Source organism: Vombatus ursinus, unplaced genomic scaffold (assembly GCF_900497805.2).
Source record: "Vombatus ursinus unplaced genomic scaffold, bare-nosed wombat genome assembly UNPS02014821.1, whole genome shotgun sequence".
NCBI classification, from domain to species: domain Eukaryota; kingdom Metazoa; phylum Chordata; class Mammalia; order Diprotodontia; family Vombatidae; genus Vombatus; species Vombatus ursinus.
In genome coordinates this window covers 33,802,857-33,821,283 of record NW_020954599.1, presented here as the reverse complement: position 1 = coordinate 33,821,283, position 18,427 = coordinate 33,802,857, and the positions used below count along the sequence as shown (strand labels likewise).

The following is an 18,427-nucleotide window of genomic DNA, read 5'->3' as shown; positions in this document are numbered from 1 at the left end:
TAAGGGAGGGAATTAAACACCCTGGTCTTTGAGGTAAAAATATCACAAGTGAAAAGAACATTATTATAAACTGTGTATCAACAGCTTATCTTCCAGACATTTCCTTCTTGCATTAAGTATACTAATTGCTCTCTATGCAAATGTGAGCTTAATGGCACTAACAAGCTCAATGAAACAATTTAATTGCTACATTATGATGTATTTTCCATATGTATCAACATGAAAGAAGTGCCTGAATAATAACGTACAGTACCTTACTCTCTGCTCACACCAGGGAGGTGGGGAGCAAGCTGCTGAACTAGGGAATAAAAGTCTTGTACAAGGAGAATAAAGAGCTTAGCCCACACCTGCTGGCCTCTGTCCTCTGTCAGTCAGTCAACAAACACTTAGCAAGCAGCAGGCACTGTGCTAAACTCCGGGGATACAAAGAAAGGCCAAAGGCGGACCCTACTCTCACAGAGCTCAGAGTCTAACGAGGGAGGCAAGATGCAAAAGATGATGTACTAACAAGATACATATAGGAGAAATTGGAGAGAATCATCAGAGGGAAGATAGTATTTAGGGGACCAGGAAAGGCTTTCTCTAAAAAGTGGGATTTTAGTTGGGATTGGAAAGAAGCCAAGAAAGCCAGGAGGCAGAAATGAGGGAAAGTGATTCCAGACATGGGAGACAGCCAATAGAAATGCCCAGTGGGGAGGTGGGGAGTTTCTTTTCCAAGGAAGCTGGTATCACAGGACCTCAGGGTACATGGGACATGTAAAGCAGAAGAAGGCTGAACAGGCAGGGGAAAGGGCAGGTCATAAAGGGTTTTGAATTTGTATTTGGTCCTGTAGGGATCCACTAGAGTTTACTGGGTGACATGGTCAGACCTGTACTGTAGGAAGAGCCAGGAATAGGGCAGAAGAAGAAAAAAGGGGTGTCTGCCAACTCCATTATGTGCCCCTGTGTGGGGACAGACAATTGGGCCCCAGTAGACTTTCCAAGCCACAGTCAAGGCAAGCATGTGACTGCCACCAACAGCCAGGAGTCATAGAGGAATATACTCATAGAGGTTCTTTTTAAATGGGTAAAGAAAGTGAGACCCAGAGAGGTTAAATGGCTTAGCCAGAGTCACAAGGCTCATCAGTACAGAGGCAGCACTACAAGCTAGACCTCCTTCATTTTGGTCCATTGTTCTTTCTGCTGTGCCAGGATGGAGAACACAAGAGAGAGACAAGAAGAGAGCTTACCTGCATTTTGTGCCGAGGACGGCACACCATTTGGTATCTGCTCACACGTGCAAAAGCCAAACTTATACTCACGCAAAACATTTCATGATGTAGCTATTCCAACAAAATTTTATTTCCATTTACCTGGTTGATTTAAATTTCTTTCTTATTAAAATAATAACAGCATTCATAAACCACTTTAAGGGTCACAAAGAGCTTATACTATTTTCACTATAAAGTTAAGAACTGAAATCTGAACCTAAGTGATAAAGATTTTACACACACACACACACACACACACATACACACACACACACACACTCCCTTTGATTCATCCAGTATAAGATATAGCCTTCAAGGAAAACATGTGGATGAGAATATACCTGGGGCAGAAAAGAGGAGCCAGTAACGGCATAGTTTTAACAATTATCCCATTTGGGCACAACCCAGAGCAAACCTACCCCAAATTGTGTTTCTCCTGCCTTAATTTCCTCAGGACAGGAGACTAGAAGGAAAGTAGGATCTCACTACTCCCCAGTCTGTCCCTACTAGATGCAGGTATCCACTTGTCATCGGTGTCATTTCACATAATTCTAAATAACTGGTTTTGTTCAATACTTCAGCTCAACAAGAATCAACTGATTACTGTGTGCAAGACAAGTGCTAGGAGACAGAAAGATAGCTACAACAGAGTGCCTGTACTCTAAGAATGGCTGGAAGGACAAATACACAAGTAACCCATCTAAAGGAGAGTAAGATAAGTGCAAAGAATCAGTTCAGGCAAAGTGTTGTGAGAAACCTCAAGAAGAGAAGCTTACTTTCAGGTGGTTGAGAGAGAGTCCATCAGATACTTACTGTGTGACCCTCGGCAAGATACTTTACCTCTCAAGAACGGCTTCCTCATGCGGAAGAAGAGGGGGTTGGAGTCAGCGACCTCTAAGGGTAAAGCTCTAAAATAAGATCCTACGGAAAGGGACTCAGAGCAAGAGGAAGACCTCAGTGGATGGGAGATGGGAGATGGGGGGGAGGGTTCATTCTGGGCATGAAAGATGGAGTGAAGAAAGGCTCAGACCCAGCATAGAGTAGGGGACAGAGAGTAGTCCAATTTGTAAAGGGAATAGAATGAGATAAGGTTGAGCAGAGGACCAACGAATCTTCAGAATTTTAGGATTCCTTTCATAGTTTCAGGGCCCAATTTTAACTTGCCTAAACATGACATGTAGTTTCAGTAGTAAACCCAGCCCCAATCCATCCCTGTAAACCTTTGAAATGACAAGTTAAGTCACCATGTTGTAGCCTGTGGATTAATTCAAACCCAAGTTTAGTCATCATGTGAGTACCATGAGTTTAAATTTCAAGCTCACAATCAATATTCCAATCCCTCTCCAGGTCCCAGTTCCTTCATCCCTAAAGTTGGGGTGCTGTCTTTAGTACCTTCCTCACAAGATGACCAAAGAGTCCAATGTATATAAAGTGCTTTGAAAACTTTGAAGTAGTATATCAATGTCAGATTATCATCATCATCATTATCATTATCATTAGGACTTAAACTATGATTTCATTGGAGCATGAAATTCCAGATAATTGGACTCTCTCTACCAGTGCAGAGCAAGCAACAGCTAGTGAGCAATATATATAGTCTTGGATGGGTACCTAGGGGCAGCCTGGCATAGTAAATAGAAAGCTGATCTCAAAGCCAGCCAGCCCCGGGTTCAGATGCACCATGTGGCTGAGTCATGGTGTTGAACATGGTACTGAAGTCCAAAAAAATCAGAAGCACAGCTGGGAGGGGAATGAATGAAGAAGCCATTTTATTGCTGAGAAGCACAGATGACAGAAAATTCTTTTGCTCATTTTAAAGGAAGTTTTCAAGAGCCATAAATTGTTTCCATTGGAATGAGTATGCCGCATCTTTTGTGTACTGCACCAAACATGAGAGGTTGATGGCTGTCTGATTGAAGTAAGTGCTGGTCTCCAGCGAGGAGTGGCTTTCCCGGCAGGAGGAAGAGGGCATCTCTTCACCATTGAGGCTGGGCCACAGCTTTTGCTCTGAAGGGTATTAATAAGGGATCTTACTCTATAGGGGAGTTAAAAAGAGATTTTTTTAATGTACTACAAAGACTCAAACATCAAGTACAGGCAGAAATACAAGGGAAATTAAAGAAAAGCCAGTAGACAAACATCAAATAAAAGCATCCATCCCAACAGGCAGAGAGCACAAGGTGCTGGAGAGCCTGAGGGGCTTTGTCTTTTGCAATGAAAGCCTTTTGGGAAGAGGGGTCAAGGGGAGCAGGAGAGAATGCAGTTATGTTATGAATTTGATGCTACGAGGCTAAGACTAGATGAGGAAGGGAGAAATCAGGAAGCTGAGGGGCTGTTCACATTCCCCAGATGCCATTTTTGTGTTTCTCCAAAAAGGCATTACAGCAAAACCACCACTGCCAACCCTGAGCTTGGCAGGCCTGGTTCACCACTAAGATAGACTAGCACTTACTCAAACCAGAAAATTGCAGACAACTAAAGAATCCACAGAGATCCTTTACATCTTGGACACATTACTTGACATTTTTACTAGCACTCACAGTCTAACTATTCCAGTAGGCATCTGGATATGTGCCTTGTGAGGACATATTTTTATTTTTTTGGGGGGGGGGGGAGAGATAGATGTGATGGAGTGGCAGAAGCCTGCCAATGCTGAAAGTTCTTGGGAATCATCTCTGACTCTACCGCATCACCCTTCGTCTACCACATTCATACCACACAGTGAACCATTAGGAATGTCTCTCTCACTAGTCTTTCCTTTTAATTCCCTCTCTAGGTAAAGTCTTTATTGCCCCACAAGTGACTTTTTTTTAAGGCAATTATGGTTAAGTGACTTGCCCAGGGTCACACAGCTAGTAAGTGTCAAGTGTTTGGTCTGAGGCCGGATTTGAACTCAGGTCCTCCTGACTTCAGGGCCAGCGCTCTATCCATTGCGCCACCTAGCTGCTCCCACATGTGACTTTTGCTAGAGGTTGTTAATTGGTTTTCTGGCCTTTGGTCCTTCTCTGCTCTAATCTATCATGAACATTTCTACTGGATTTTTTCAAAAACTTGTGATTTCACCAATGTAGGGAACCCCCAGTGAGAAAACTGTCTCTACACAGTAAATCAACTATTATGCGATTCATAATCTTAGAGAGTCATCCAGGAAGGGGGGAAAGGGAAGGAGGGACTAAGAAGGCGAGAGAGGAGAGAGTCTGAGAAGTAAGTGACTTGCCCAGGGTCACACAACTCACATGCCTCAGACGCTGAGCTTGAACCCAAAGCCCTGTATCTACTCCATGTCACTGTGCCTCTCCCACTAGGTTAATCTTCCTAAATGACTGCTCTCTTATGACTCTAAACTTTTCAGTTTTTCCCCATTGCCAATAGGAAGGAAAGATGGAAGGGAGTTATTAATCATCCCCTCTGTGCTAGGAACCATGCTAAAAGTTTCACAAATATTGTTTCATTTGATCATCACACCCACTCTCAGAGGGTAGGTGCTATTATTATCCCTAATAGGATGATTTCCAAGCCCATGTTATGGCATTCAAAGACTTCCCACAAACTGCCCAGTCTTCTTAACTCCCACATCATCCCTTCTGTCAATAAGTAAGTTAGCCTGCTTATTCCTCCCTGATTATACCATGCACATCCCCACCTTATGCTATTTACCATTTCCTATATTACCTTCCCCTGCTGCCTCTCTGCTTACTGAAATTCTTCAAGGCTAAGCTTAAATCTCACCTTATAGGAGCATAGGAGTTGCAACAGGCATTAGAAAGAGTAATGGCTTTGAACTTGGAAAACCCAGGTTCAATCTGTGTGACCTCTCTGAGCAACTTGTAACCTCTCTGGGCCTCCGTGCTATAAAAGGAGACAGTTGAACTAGGCAGTATCTAATACCCCATCAACTATCAATCTATGATCCCAGGGATAACTGAGAACTAGAACGACTGCAGGGAACACCTAGTTCAGCCTGATCATTTTACAAATTGTGAAACTGAGGTGCAGAGAGGTTGACTTCCCCAGTCACACAGATAGTAAGCAGCAAAGCACTCCCTTCCCCTAAAAGCTTCTCCAGTCACCCCAGTCCTTAATGATTTAGCCCACCTATGAATCCCTGTAGCACCTGCTGGGTAACAGTCATCTTGTACTTCTATACGATCTTGTATATAATAACTGTTATGTATGTACTGCTTTATGGGTAGATTATTTCATTTTTATTGAGTCTTAACAATAATGCATTTTCTTTCTTATAGGCTGTATTGATACCTTTTGTTCTTACATCTCCCAGATTTCCCCTATAACCCTTCCCGAAGAGCAATCCCTTATAACAAAGAAGTTGATGCTTCAAGCTGAGGGCTTTCTCCTCAGTTGGATTATGAACTGCTTAACTATCATGGCTCGACAATTTTACAAGCGATTGTTCAACACATAGAGGAACTAGAATAGAAAGACAAGAATGAAACTTATTCCCCTTCCAGAGATTACATTCTATTGGCCATTATACTTTTCATCTCCCATACTGCCTTGTACAGAGATTCAATAGCATCTTAGTGGCTTGGCTTCCTTAAGGCTGCTTCTCTTAAGGCACAAATTTAGATCTTCAGAAGCCAAAACTGTCGAGCAGAGAAAATCCTCACTTAAACCTCTAGCACATTAACTATGCTGCCTACAAAGGTTACTTGTATTTTTCCTTCCAAAAAAACCCAATGGTAATAGGTTGCAGCTTGAATGCTCAACATTGCGTGCTGTATCTCACTGCGCTCAGCATCCTGTGATATAAAATGCCTGCCCAGCATGAAATGGAATTTGTGGGAAAGCCATACAAAGAAGAGAGTCAAAGGTTGGAGAAATGCTTTTTCTATGAGAAAGATGAAGTTTTCCTTTCCGGGAAATCTAAACTAGCAGAAGGGTTGGAAAAGGGCAGGTCAGGGACAGTGGGGCAGTCAAATCAGTCCGGTGCTTGCAGGTGGCATAAAGGGCTAGCTAGAGATGGAGTATGGTTCTCCACCTTCAGTGAGGCGCTCTGATCTAGCAAAGGAAGAGAGGTCAGGCTGCAGGAGTTCCAGTGATGGTTCTGTCACCGATTCCCATGAAGAGCCTGAATCAGACACTTAACATTTCATACCTCAGTTTACCCATTTGTAAAAAGAAAGAAAAATGCCAGAATACCCACATGCTGAACAGCCACTCACAGGACTCTGCAAAGAACATTAGGTCTTATAAATCTCATAATTAGGTACCACGTGAAGCATTTTATAACATTTAAGGGTTTTTAAGACTACAAGAAACTTCATGTAATTTAAGAACTAAGAAAATATTCTTATGCAGCAGTAGTAGGAAGATTTTTCCCCCATCTTTGGTAGAAAGTAATAAGGAATCCCTGAAATCTCAGAAGTAAGGTGGTTTTTTTTTTGTTTTTTGTTGGGTTTTTTTTACAAAAAGTCAAACATTTCCCCTACCTTTATTGATGAATTGTTTGGAGATATATGTAGTCTGGGCTTACTTGTTTTATAGATGAGAAAACTGAGGCCTAAACCGGGAAAGTAGTTCTCTCTCAGGGTCACATAGTATCAGAACCAGGATTCAAAAAACACAGCTCCTCTAACTTCAAATTCAGTACCCCTATAACACTGTGCTTTCTCTTTGAAGAAACTGTTGGGCTTAGGATGGATGGGTGAGGAACCTTAGGAAAGAAATTGTTTCAATGGATCATATTTCTAAGAGTTGTTATATGAGGTGTTCTTGGGTGCTTTAATTTCTACCCTTTCTCATTCTCACATCCATTAAATAGACCTGAAATACATTTTTAAGCAAAGTTATTTAAAATGAAGGCAATAAAACATAAGATGGGGAATTATGTGAAATAATTTTCAGCAAAGTAATTGAAGCAAGTAGTTACCCCAGTGCTTAGCCAGAAACTGAAGTCCCACTTCAATCTTTGAATGACCAGAAGTGAACCCCTGCCCGCCCCCATTTCCCCAATTCTCCAATGATGAGTCAACAGAGTGTAATCTCTTACTAAGCTAGAAAGGTTTAGAATGTGGGCCTGGCAATAGACTGTATATATCAACTTTTGTTTTGAGGGACCAGCCTACCTAAGTTTGGAGAGGTTCTTTATTATGGTGGCTACAGGGTGATGGATGAATTAGTTGAGTCACAGAAACTCAAGACCTAATCTCGGAGTTGCAAGGGACTGGAGAGGCCATGTGATGTAGCGCATGCCTGAATAAAACTCTTTTCTACAATCTACACAACAAATGGCCGTCCAGGCTTTAAATCCAGTGCGGGGGAACCCACACTTCCTAGAACATCCTATTCCATTTTGGGACAGACCTAATTGTTAGCAAGTTTTTCCTTTCATTTAGCCTAAATCTGCTTCTTGGCAATTTCTAACCATCATTCCCAGTTCTGTCCTCTGTGGCCAAGAAGGGTAGAGCTAATCCCATTCTTTCTCAGGAGCCCTTCCAATGCTTGAAGACAGCCATTGAATGTCCATTAACTCGTCGTTTGTTCAAGCTAAACATCCTCACTTTCATGGAATCCAATGGGATCTTTAACATCATGTTGCCTAATACCTTCATTTACTTTGAGGGCATCATGACCCCCTGGGGATATGCGACTTGTTCAAGGTTATGCAGACATCAAGTAAATTTCTTCTGCCTCTCCTCATGTGGCAGGACCTCAAAGCCCCTCACTATCCTAGTTGCTTTCCCTGGATTCTCTTCTGCTTATCTGTGTCCTTTCTAAAACTGAACACAGTATTCCAGATGTGGTTTTATCAGGGCAAAGTGCCACAGTCTAATTCTGGCCATGATACTACCCTGAACACAGCACAAGATTAGCAATTTTTATACTGTACTTCCCAGCCCAAAGATAACAAAGCCAAAAAAAAAAAAAAGCAGTCCTTCCTTTCCTCCTTCATCATCCTCATCTCACCATCCTGAGCAACATTCCTATTCCTCATTATCTTACTCCTCCCTTTTTTCAAACTTCCCTATTATTTTAGGACATCCCATTCCTGTACAGTGAAGAAAAAACAGGGGAGTTTTTTACACAAGGAAAAAACATATTGAGTTACCCAGGGATCAAAAAGATAAAAAGAGAAGCTAGAGTAGGTACTGTTAATTCATAATTCTTTAGATCAATTTTATAGTATAGGGCAGTGCGGACATGTTATATGGTATGCTGAGTAACTCTTCGGATAGAGTGCCATACCTGGAGGCTGAAAGACCTGAGTTCAAATCCTCTCAGACACTTATTAGCTGTATGACCCTGGGCAAGTTACTTAACCTCTACTTGGTTCAGTTTTCTCATCAATAAAAATTAGGAAAATAATAGTGCCAACCTCCTGGGGTTGTTTTGAGGATTAAATGAGATATTTGTAAAGCAGAGTACAAAACAAAGCACTGTATAAATGCTAGTTTATATTGTTTCTCCAAAAACAGTGTATGAGATCTAAGGAAAAAAATATCAAATCTTTTTAGACTTCCCAATTATGCCTCTAATCAACTGGGTGTATTTAAAAGCTTATTAAATTCATGGTACATTTATTTTCTGGCATTCTCTCTCACATTCCAATCTCTCTTCCCTACATCCTGTCCTCACCCCTCCCTGCCCTCTAACCTTTTTCTAGCCATTTCAGCTTAATGTTTTGACTCATTATTTTCTGCTGAATTAATCAAATCAGTGTGTCATTTGACCACAATATAGGTGCCACTTCTTCTCTACTGCATTTCCTTCTCTTTACTTTTCAATTCTCACTTCTGGCTTTCCCTTCCTTACTGAATCTTCTTTACTTTTGTTTTACTTGAAATCTCCCTATCACTAACCAAACCCTTTAAAGTTGTGTCATACTTGTCCTTCGGTTCTCTATCTAGAGGTGGATAGTATATTTCTTAATGAGTCCTTTGAAATTCTGGTTGGACATTGTGTTGCTCAGGGTTACTAAGTCTTTCAAAGTTAAATATCAATATTACTGTTACTGTATAAATCATCCTCCTGTTTCTACTCACTTCACTTTGCTTTAGTTCAAAAAAGGCTAGTCAGGTTTTATGAATCCATCTCTTTCATCATTTCTTATAATACAGTAGTATCCTATCACATTCATGTACTCTAACTTGTTCAGTTATTCTCCAGTTAATGGACATCACCTCACTTTCAAATTCTTTGTCACCACAAAAAGCTGCAATAAATATTTTTTGTACATATGAGTCTGTTTCCTCTTTCTTTAATTTTTTTGGGGTATAGGTCTAGTAGTGGTATCTCTGGGTCAAAGGTATACAGTTTCATAGACCTTTGGACACAGTTCCAAATTGCTTTCCAGAATGGATAGACTAGTTCACAGCTCCACCAACAATGCATTAGTATACCTATTATATCCCTTTCAACATTTGTCATTTTCTTTTTTGTCATCTTACTCAATCTGATGGGTGTGAGGTAGTATTTCAGTTATTTTCATTTTAATTTCTTTAATTATTAGAGATTAAGAACATTTTTTCATATAGCTATTGATAACTTTGATTTCTTCCTCTAAAAACTGCATATTCATATCCTTTGACTGTTTATCAGTTTGGAAATGGCTCTTATTTTTATAAAATTTACTTAGTTCCCGATATGTTTAAGAAATCAGACTTTTATCAGAGAAACTCACTGCAAAAATTTTATCCCAGTTTCCTGCATTTCTTCTAACTTGGCCTGCGTTGGTTTCGTTTGTGCAAAAGACTTTTTAATTTATTTAATCAAGATTATCCATTTTACCTTTTATGAACCTCTCTATTCTTCTTAGGGTATGAACTCTTCCCCTACCCATATCTCTTACAAGTAATTTCTTTCAGGCTTCACTAATTTGCTTATGATATCACCCTTTATGTCTAAATAATAATGTATCCATTTTGAGCTGATCCTGGTGTGAGATGTCAGTCTATAACAGGGGTGGGGAACCTGCAGCCTTTAGGCCACACGTGGCCCTCTAGGTTCTCAAGTACAGCCCTTTGACTGAGTCCAAGTTTTACAGAACAAATTCCCTCATGAAAGGAGGTTCTATAAAAGCTGGTCTGTATCTAGTTCCTGCCAGACTGCTTTACAGTTTTACCAATAGTTTTTGTCAAAAGGTGAGTTCTTGCTCCAGTAGCTAAGATGTTTGGTTTTATCAAACTGTTAAGCTACTGTGCTTTTGTGCTTCTATATAGTATACCTAATCTGTTCTACTGTTTAACTTCTCTACTTACAGTGGCATACCAATTTTTTTTGACAATTACAACTTTATAATTTAATATGCATTCTGGTCTGCTAGATTGCCTACTTTCCCATTTTCTCCCCATTGCTTCCCTCAATATTCTTGACCTTTTGTTCCTACAGATGAATTATGGGTGTTTTTTTTTTCCTAGCTCTATGACGTAAGTCTTTGGTAATGGGATTGGTATGGCACTGATTGAGTAAAGTAATTTAGGTGGTATTGTCATTTTTATTATACTGACTTGGCTTACCCACGAGTAATTAATATTTCTCCAGTTATTTAGATATGTCTTTATTTGTGTGAAGAAGGTTTCATAAATGTATTCATATAGTTCCAGTGTGTGTCTTGGCAGGTGGACTCCCACATATTTTATACTGTCTGCAATTATTTTAAATGGTATTTCTCTTTCTATCCCTATCTATGCCAATGATTTATGTGCATTTATTTTATATTCAGCAATGTTTTGGCTAGTTTTTTTAAAAACTGATTTTCTAGGGTTCTCTAAGTATACCATCATATTATAAAAAATGATAGCTTTGTTTCCTCATTGCCTATTCTAATTCCTTCGATTTCTTTTTCTTGTCTTATTGCTGTAGTTAGCATTTCTAGTTCCACATGGAATCATAATGTTGATAACAGACTTTCTTGTTTCACCCTGATCTTATTTTTAAAAGGCTCCTAGCTTACTCTCATTATAGATAATGCTTATTCTTGGTTTCAGATAGATACTTATTTTAAGGAAAGCTCCATTTTCCTGTGCTTTCTAGTGTTTTTAACAGTAATAGGTGTTATAGTCAAAACTTCTTCTGCATCTTTTGAAATAATCATGACTTTTGTTCTTTTTGCTATTGACACAGTCACTTGTGCTTATAGTTTTTCTAATATTGAACCAGTCCTTCGTTCCTGGTATAAATCCACCCTGGTCATGTTTGCCTTCCTAGTGTTTTAGTTACAATTTTTGCATCAATATTCATCAGGGATATTGGTTTATACTTTCCTATTGGATAAGCCAAGTTTCTGTACCCAACTGTATGTTTATTCTTTCCTCCTTGAAACCATTTGAAAAGAGAGTAAGATTCAAGTGTTGCCTGCCCTCCTCCACTATATAAACTCTTCCTTGGATGCTTCATTTATGTAAGAGAACCATTTTTCCTCTCCTTTGTGATCATGCAAAAGATCAGCTCTGATCTTTTCATCAAGAATGATTCAAAGTTTTCTTTTTCGTCAAATGTCTGTTTTTCCCCCTTGAGATCATACTCAGTTTTGCTAGGTAGGATTATTCTTGGTTGTGATCTTACATCCTTTGCCTTCTGGAAGGCTAAATGTTGTATGATCCTGCCTGTAGCTGCACACTACTTGAAGTCTTTCTTTCTGCTTGATCTGGGAGCTATATTTTGATTACAATATTCCTAGGAGTTTTATTTTAGAGTTTCAAGAGGTAATGGATAGATTCTTTGAATGTCTACTTTGCCTTCTGGTTCTAACATATCAGGGTAGTTTTCTTTTATAATTTCTTATACTGTGATGTCTACACTCTTTTTTTGTTGTTCATGAGTTTCAAGACATCTAATGATTCTTAAATTATCTCTCCTCAACATATTTTCCAGGTTAGTTGTTTCTCCAAAGACATTTCATGTTTTTTTCCTATTTTTTCAGTCTTTTGACGTTCTTTTTCCTTGATGTCTCATGGAGCCATTAGCTTCCATTTGGCCAGTTCTAATTTTCAAGGAGTTATTTTCTTCAGTAAGGTTTTGTGTCTCTTTTACCAAGCTGTTAATTCTCTTTTCCTGTCTTTTTTTCCATAGCTCTCATTTGCTTTTTAAAATCCATCGTTTAGCTTCTTAACTCTTCTAGGAATTCTTGTTGGGCTTGTCTGCAATCGACACGTTCTTTGAAGATCTGATTATAGATGTTTTCAGATCATTGTGTTTACAGCGTTTGAGTCTAGAGCCTCCCTGTCACCGTAGTAGCTCGTCATAGTTGAGTTTTTTGTTTGCTCATTTTTTGAGTCCGCTCCTTGACTTCGGACTACTTCAGGGGAGAAAGGGGAAGGTCGAGTCTGAGCTTCTTTCCTTTCATGTTCTGCTGCTGCTTTCAGTCTGTAGGTCTGCACGTGCTTACAATGTGGTGTGATCCAGGGAGTGGTCTGCTCACTGCCCTCCAGGTCTGAGTTCTCTACGAGTTGGATCTGTTGGCTTGTGTATAGTTGAGTGTAAATGGAATGCTGCTGGACTAAGTCACTGTTATTTCAATGGGAGGTTCTTTAGCAGGACAACTGACTCGGTGACTCCCCTTTGGTCTTGGTCTCCAATCCCGGTTGTTCCACTGTATACTCACATGTTGGGCCAAGTCTTAGAACTGAGTTGCCACTCTGCTCTTGGGCACAGTACTAAGGTAAAGCCCTGCTCGCTCAGAATTGTTCCTCTCCACTCTGGGTCTGTGACCCAGGACTGGGTAAAGGGCAACATGCTGCCAGATAGCACCTGTTCTTCCCAGTGCTAATTCAGGGGTCTCCTGGGTTCCTTTTCTGCCCTGAGACTTCTGTTTCAGCTCCCTCTCTGTTCCTGGATATCCCTCATCCCCACTGCTGCACCACCTGCAGCTGGCCATGTTCTGCCCCAGGTCATGTCTCTGTCTGTCTTCCTAAGTTGCCCTGGGCTGGAAAAAAATGACTCAATATGACCTTTTCTTTGCTTTCCTGTTTAGAATTTGGTCTGGAACATTTTCTAAGTTGTTGTGAAAGAGTTGTGCTAGGGAGCTGTGGCAAAAATGCACCCTTGCTGATTCTACTCATGTCATACTTTCTAGAATAAATTCTTCCCTATTTTCTTTCCCTCTTTTTACTCTAAGGGAAGTTTAACCAATACTTCTTCAGTGTGTAACAACTTAACTTACTATTAACTTATTGTTATAATAATATATCACTATTGATATTATTCTATACTTGTTAAATCCTGTTTTGCCACTTTCATTTTTCCTATCATCACTTTTCTAGGGCTTTAATTACAATGAAACATACTTAGATCACCCCTACTTCTAATGAGACAGTAGTGATGACAGTAAAAGTAATCATTACAAATCTTATCACAGAACCTTAAGCAATACATCAGGAAAATATATGTGCTACCTGCACCCCCAAAGTAAAATGAAGAATTAAGATAAAAACTTCCACAGGGACATCTAGATAACTGATGAGTAGAGATGGTATGGTATAGTTAAAGAGCCCTGCAACTTGGAAAAGGAAGACTTACATTCATTTCCCACCTCAGTTATTAACTATGTGACCCTGGGCAAGTCAGGAGTTGGCCTTGGGTTATACAGGCATCTGTTTCCATTCTCTGCTTCATTTTGTAGTGTCAAACATGTGTAGTTGTACAGATGTACTTTTCGTCTCTAAGGCTAAAAAACTTTAGAACTTTAGTACACGAAACTTTAGAACACTTTTGTTGTTGCCATAATTAAATCCCTTGTTCTTTAGCCATGGTTTTATATTTCTCTGCTTTCCCTAGTACAATCACCTTTTACAAAATTCTCCCTGGCACTGTCATAAATCATGACACCAGGAGATGCTTTCAAATAACTGTAATTTCAACAAATCCATATTTAGAATAGATGTTTAAAATTCAAATTCTCTTTCCTTACATTTTAGACGTCTTAATTTAAAATTAGCTTAAAAGTACTTAAAAAGGGAGGGCTTTTCTTGGGGGTTAAGAATTTGAAAGCAAATGTTAGGATGACAGTAATTCAAAAAACAATGAAACAAAGAAAGGAAAGAGCATCAGTGATGCATTTTTAAAATAGACAACAGAAGGCAGCAAGATATTCAAAAGAGTTTATATGGCAGTAGTGCAACTACCATGTTAAATTATATGTATGTACACATACTTTAAAAAAAAAACAAGCTGCACATAAATTGAAATTCATGGCATCATACATATATAAAATTTTTCTTTTCTTTGTATAAGGAAATATTCATGTTTGCTGATGTTTATAAAGGTCATAATAATAAAAAATTCTTCAAATTAGTATCTTAAAACCATTAAGCATATAAATAGAAAAATTATCAAATCACACTTCTTTAGTTTTGCCTAATTAAGATATCACCTACCTATATTTATGTCAGTATAGATTAATTTATGTCAGTATAGATTATCATTAAAAACATGAAAATTAGTTATTTATAGTGATATGTACCAAAAAATAATGAAAAGATCCATAAAATACCATTAATTTATAGAACGATACCTTTGAATCAGTAAGATGTTTTCTATGTGTATATTTATTCAAATGTTTCATCTATTTTATATATGTGTCTGCATACATAATGTATGTGTGAGTGTGTATACATCTTATTATACATGTAAAGTTATAAGGTCACAATATACTGTCAAAGATGACAGAAGATAGTAAATCCTTTTTTTCTTAAAAAGTCTATAATAGTAAATTCAGCTTAGTGTGATAGTATAAAAAGACTGAAGAATGCTATGGAATTTAATACTAGCAAACATGTTCCCTTTGAAACGGCAAATTAGATGTGCAGTAAGATTTTGGTCACACTTCAAAGAAGAATGTGCTGAGCTAGAGAGCCATCCTGTTTACTCTTGCTCTCCTGATTGAGGTTTCTATATGTTAAACAGGTTTTTGACTACTTCAAAGCATGTTTGAAGTCCACACTCTGCATATCTCATGCACAAAGACAAACATTCTACCAAATTTCTGCTCATTATATTTGTAAAGTAAGTGGAACCTGGGCTTTTTTTCTGTCAAATACTAAAAAGGTGCCGCCTTTCCTTTAGCTATGACAGTGAGGGCCGTCTGACAAATGTGACATTTCCAACTGGAGTGGTCACCAACCTTCATGGAGAAATGGACAAGGCTATTACAGTGGACATTGAATCATCCAGCAGGGAGGAGGATGTCAGCATTACTTCAAATTTATCATCAATTGATTCTTTCTATACCATGGTTCAAGGTAATAAAAAAATTATTATAAACTAATTTTATGTTTTGTTGGAATAAAATATTAACATCATTTAAAAGAGGTTTTTCTTTTACAAAGAATACAAGCATACTTGAAATAAGGTTGCCCCAAAAAACATCCCTTTCATAATAACACTATAAATACATGATAATCAAACTCCCTGGAAAGTTACACAACTCCCCTGTAACCTAATTTGGTTAATCATTCATTTAGGTCATTTTTGCCAAGGAATGATGATGATGTTGTTTTTACGTAACACCGTTTTTGCTAAACCAATTAATGACACTAAGGAGAGGGGAGAAATCTTCTAAAATCTTGAAGGAAGGAAATATATTGAGAATTGTATACATACATCCAGCCCCCCAAAAACAACATCTTGTTGATTGTGCTACCCATATCATAAAGGATAATCTCACATTATATTAAACATAAAAACAGTAAGGCGGGGAGGAGGGGAAGCCCCAGGAATGGAGAAGGATTGAGTATTTTAAACACCGATATAGTGTCTTTATACTCAGGCAAAATTTTTATAGCAGGAAACAATAAGGGAAAAACTGTTTAAGTTATTTTCTAAAAAGGCATTATTAAAGATGTTTTACTTACAAATGCAGATCATTCGAAGAATTGTATCATTTTTAATTGCACAACATTCCAGATGTTTATTCCACATCCGTGGTTTATACATTTCTGCTTCATTGCTTTTTCAGATCAGTTAAGAAACAGCTACCAGATTGGTTATGACGGCTCCCTGAGAATTATCTATGCCAGTGGCCTAGACTCACACTACCAAACAGAGCCACATGTTCTCGCTGGCACAGCCAACCCAACAGTGGCTAAAAGAAACATGACTCTCCCTGGAGAGAATGGCCAGAATTTAGTGGAGTGGAGATTCCGAAAAGAGCAAGCCCAAGGAAAAGTCAATGTCTTTGGTCGAAAGCTTAGGGTAAGTAAACATTCAAGAGGACCTTCCTAATCCTTCCCATGCGCAGGTGGCCAATGGGCATGAGAATTACCTTGGACCACTACTGGGCTAAGCCTGCCAGAGCTACCAAAGCTGCTTGCTATTTCTGATATAGTTTAAGTTAATTTTTTCAGAAAATATTTTATGCTTGAAAATCCATAAGGGAAAGCGGTTGCCAAGGCTGAAAGTTTCCCTTCCTGGGGCAGCCTTCACCATTAAAGACCTCCGGTGATATCACAAAGAAATTAATCCACTGTAAATCCAACTTAGCCACTAATGAGTAATTAGACTAATTGGTTGAACAAGACAGTTTAGGCTTCTAATTAACATCACAACAATATCATGGCTTCTCTTCTTCGAACCCTGCTACCCTGGCCAGGGCTGACTCCCTCACATTAAGGAGGTAAAGATAAAAGAATTGGCTTTAATATGAAAGCAGGTCCAAGCCTTATAAAGGTAGCACTGAGAAGGACCCAAGTGATAATACACAAAAGGGTTAAATGAACTTCTACTGCACTTGACTTGAAGGTGACTTCTCTCTTCTCATTTGGCTTCTCCTCCACCCCCTCCCAGTTCTCCTAACATAGACCTTGAATCAACTATAGATTGCCATATTCAGACCCTAACTACTGCTTCTGTATTATTAATGGGACCCCCTATTTTTATTATTGTTCTGAGAAATACTCTGGTAATTCCTATTTCTGATCTCGATGGCATAATTGATTTTTTTTTTTGTAAAATGTTCTGCTACCTGTACCTTCACAATTTTGCAAGGCACTTTCTTTCCCCTCCCTATCCTATAGTAGGCCAAATATATCTAGCAGGCAAACTATGATTTATGACAGCTATTTGGTAAAGACAACATAGATTAAGTACTCGAAACTAGGTTGCCAGGAGACCACCTTAGGACCACAACAGACATCTGAGTTATTAGAATTGAACCTGATTCATTCATTCTATTAGTAAATACGCTGTAGTTTATCAAATAAAGGTGAATAACTTTAGACAGTTTTTCCTGACTAGTATTACATCACTTGCCATTTTGTGCAAAGTCATTACAATCAAGGGAGAGAAACCAGAACATAAAAGGTGGCTTTTAATGCCTGTTTATTTTTGGCTCCCCAAAAGTTTATGTTTTTTCTCATACCCACAGTAACAATTATTTACCTTGGCAGTCCCTCAGGGTGCAACAATATCTACCCAACTCTGTCACCAGCTATTTACAAGAAACTAAAAGAAGAAGTGAGGCAAAATGGTGGCAGGGATGCCATTTTTTCAAGGTGTTTGCTAATGGTCATCCATCAACAGTTGGCAGAACAGTTGGCACTGGGGTTGGTTCACTGTTGACAAAAAATGGTATATCAGAATCTTAACATCTCCCTTCTCATTCATCTACCCTCTAAGAAAGAAAGTTCTTCGGACTAAAGGACTTGGGTCATTTGTTCATTCAACCAATATTCAAAAAAAGCCCCACTGAGTCACAGTGCTAAAATGGTTTAAAAAAAATTAAAAACCCCATAGCCCCAGTCCTAAAAGAGTTCACAGTCTACAAGAAATATTTGTGTACAGTATGTTAACAAGGATTAGGAAAGGTAGAATGTGATAGGGACAAAAGAAATATCTGATTAAGTGCATTAGTAAAATTCTGAAGAAGTAATCCTTTCCTCTCAAGTTGTCAAGGAAAACTTTGAAGGGGAAGTAATGCCAGAGCTGCTGGACATGATACTATTGAAATCCCCATACCATCTAATGTGGTTCTTTGAATAGAGTAGGGCAGAAGTGTGAAAGAAGCCCAAAGGAGATTAATTAGTCGATCAATAAACATTTATTAAGCATCTACTCTGGGCCAGGCACTATGTTGGGGATACAAAAAGAGGCAGAAAACAATCCCTGCCCTCAAGGAGCTTACAATCTAACACATTTAATTAAAAAATTAAGACGTAATTGGTAAATGTTTAACAAAATAAATAAAAATACAACATAGATAATGTTAACTTGTCAATGTCTAA

The 18,427-nt window shown here is 38.7% G+C and overlaps 1 protein-coding gene across 2 annotated transcripts in view; it reads left to right on the top strand.

Moving 5' to 3' along the window:
* The window catches only part of LOC114024545 (teneurin-3), a 440,254-nt gene that overhangs the window by 401,078 nt on the left and 20,749 nt on the right, over positions 1-18,427 (top strand). For both annotated transcript variants that reach the window (XM_027837581.1, XM_027837579.1), the window contains 2 exons: positions 15,273-15,448; positions 16,165-16,400. In XM_027837581.1, coding sequence (XP_027693382.1) covers positions 15,273-15,448; positions 16,165-16,400 — 412 coding nt within the window. The remainder of the gene's footprint in view (positions 1-15,272; positions 15,449-16,164; positions 16,401-18,427) is intronic.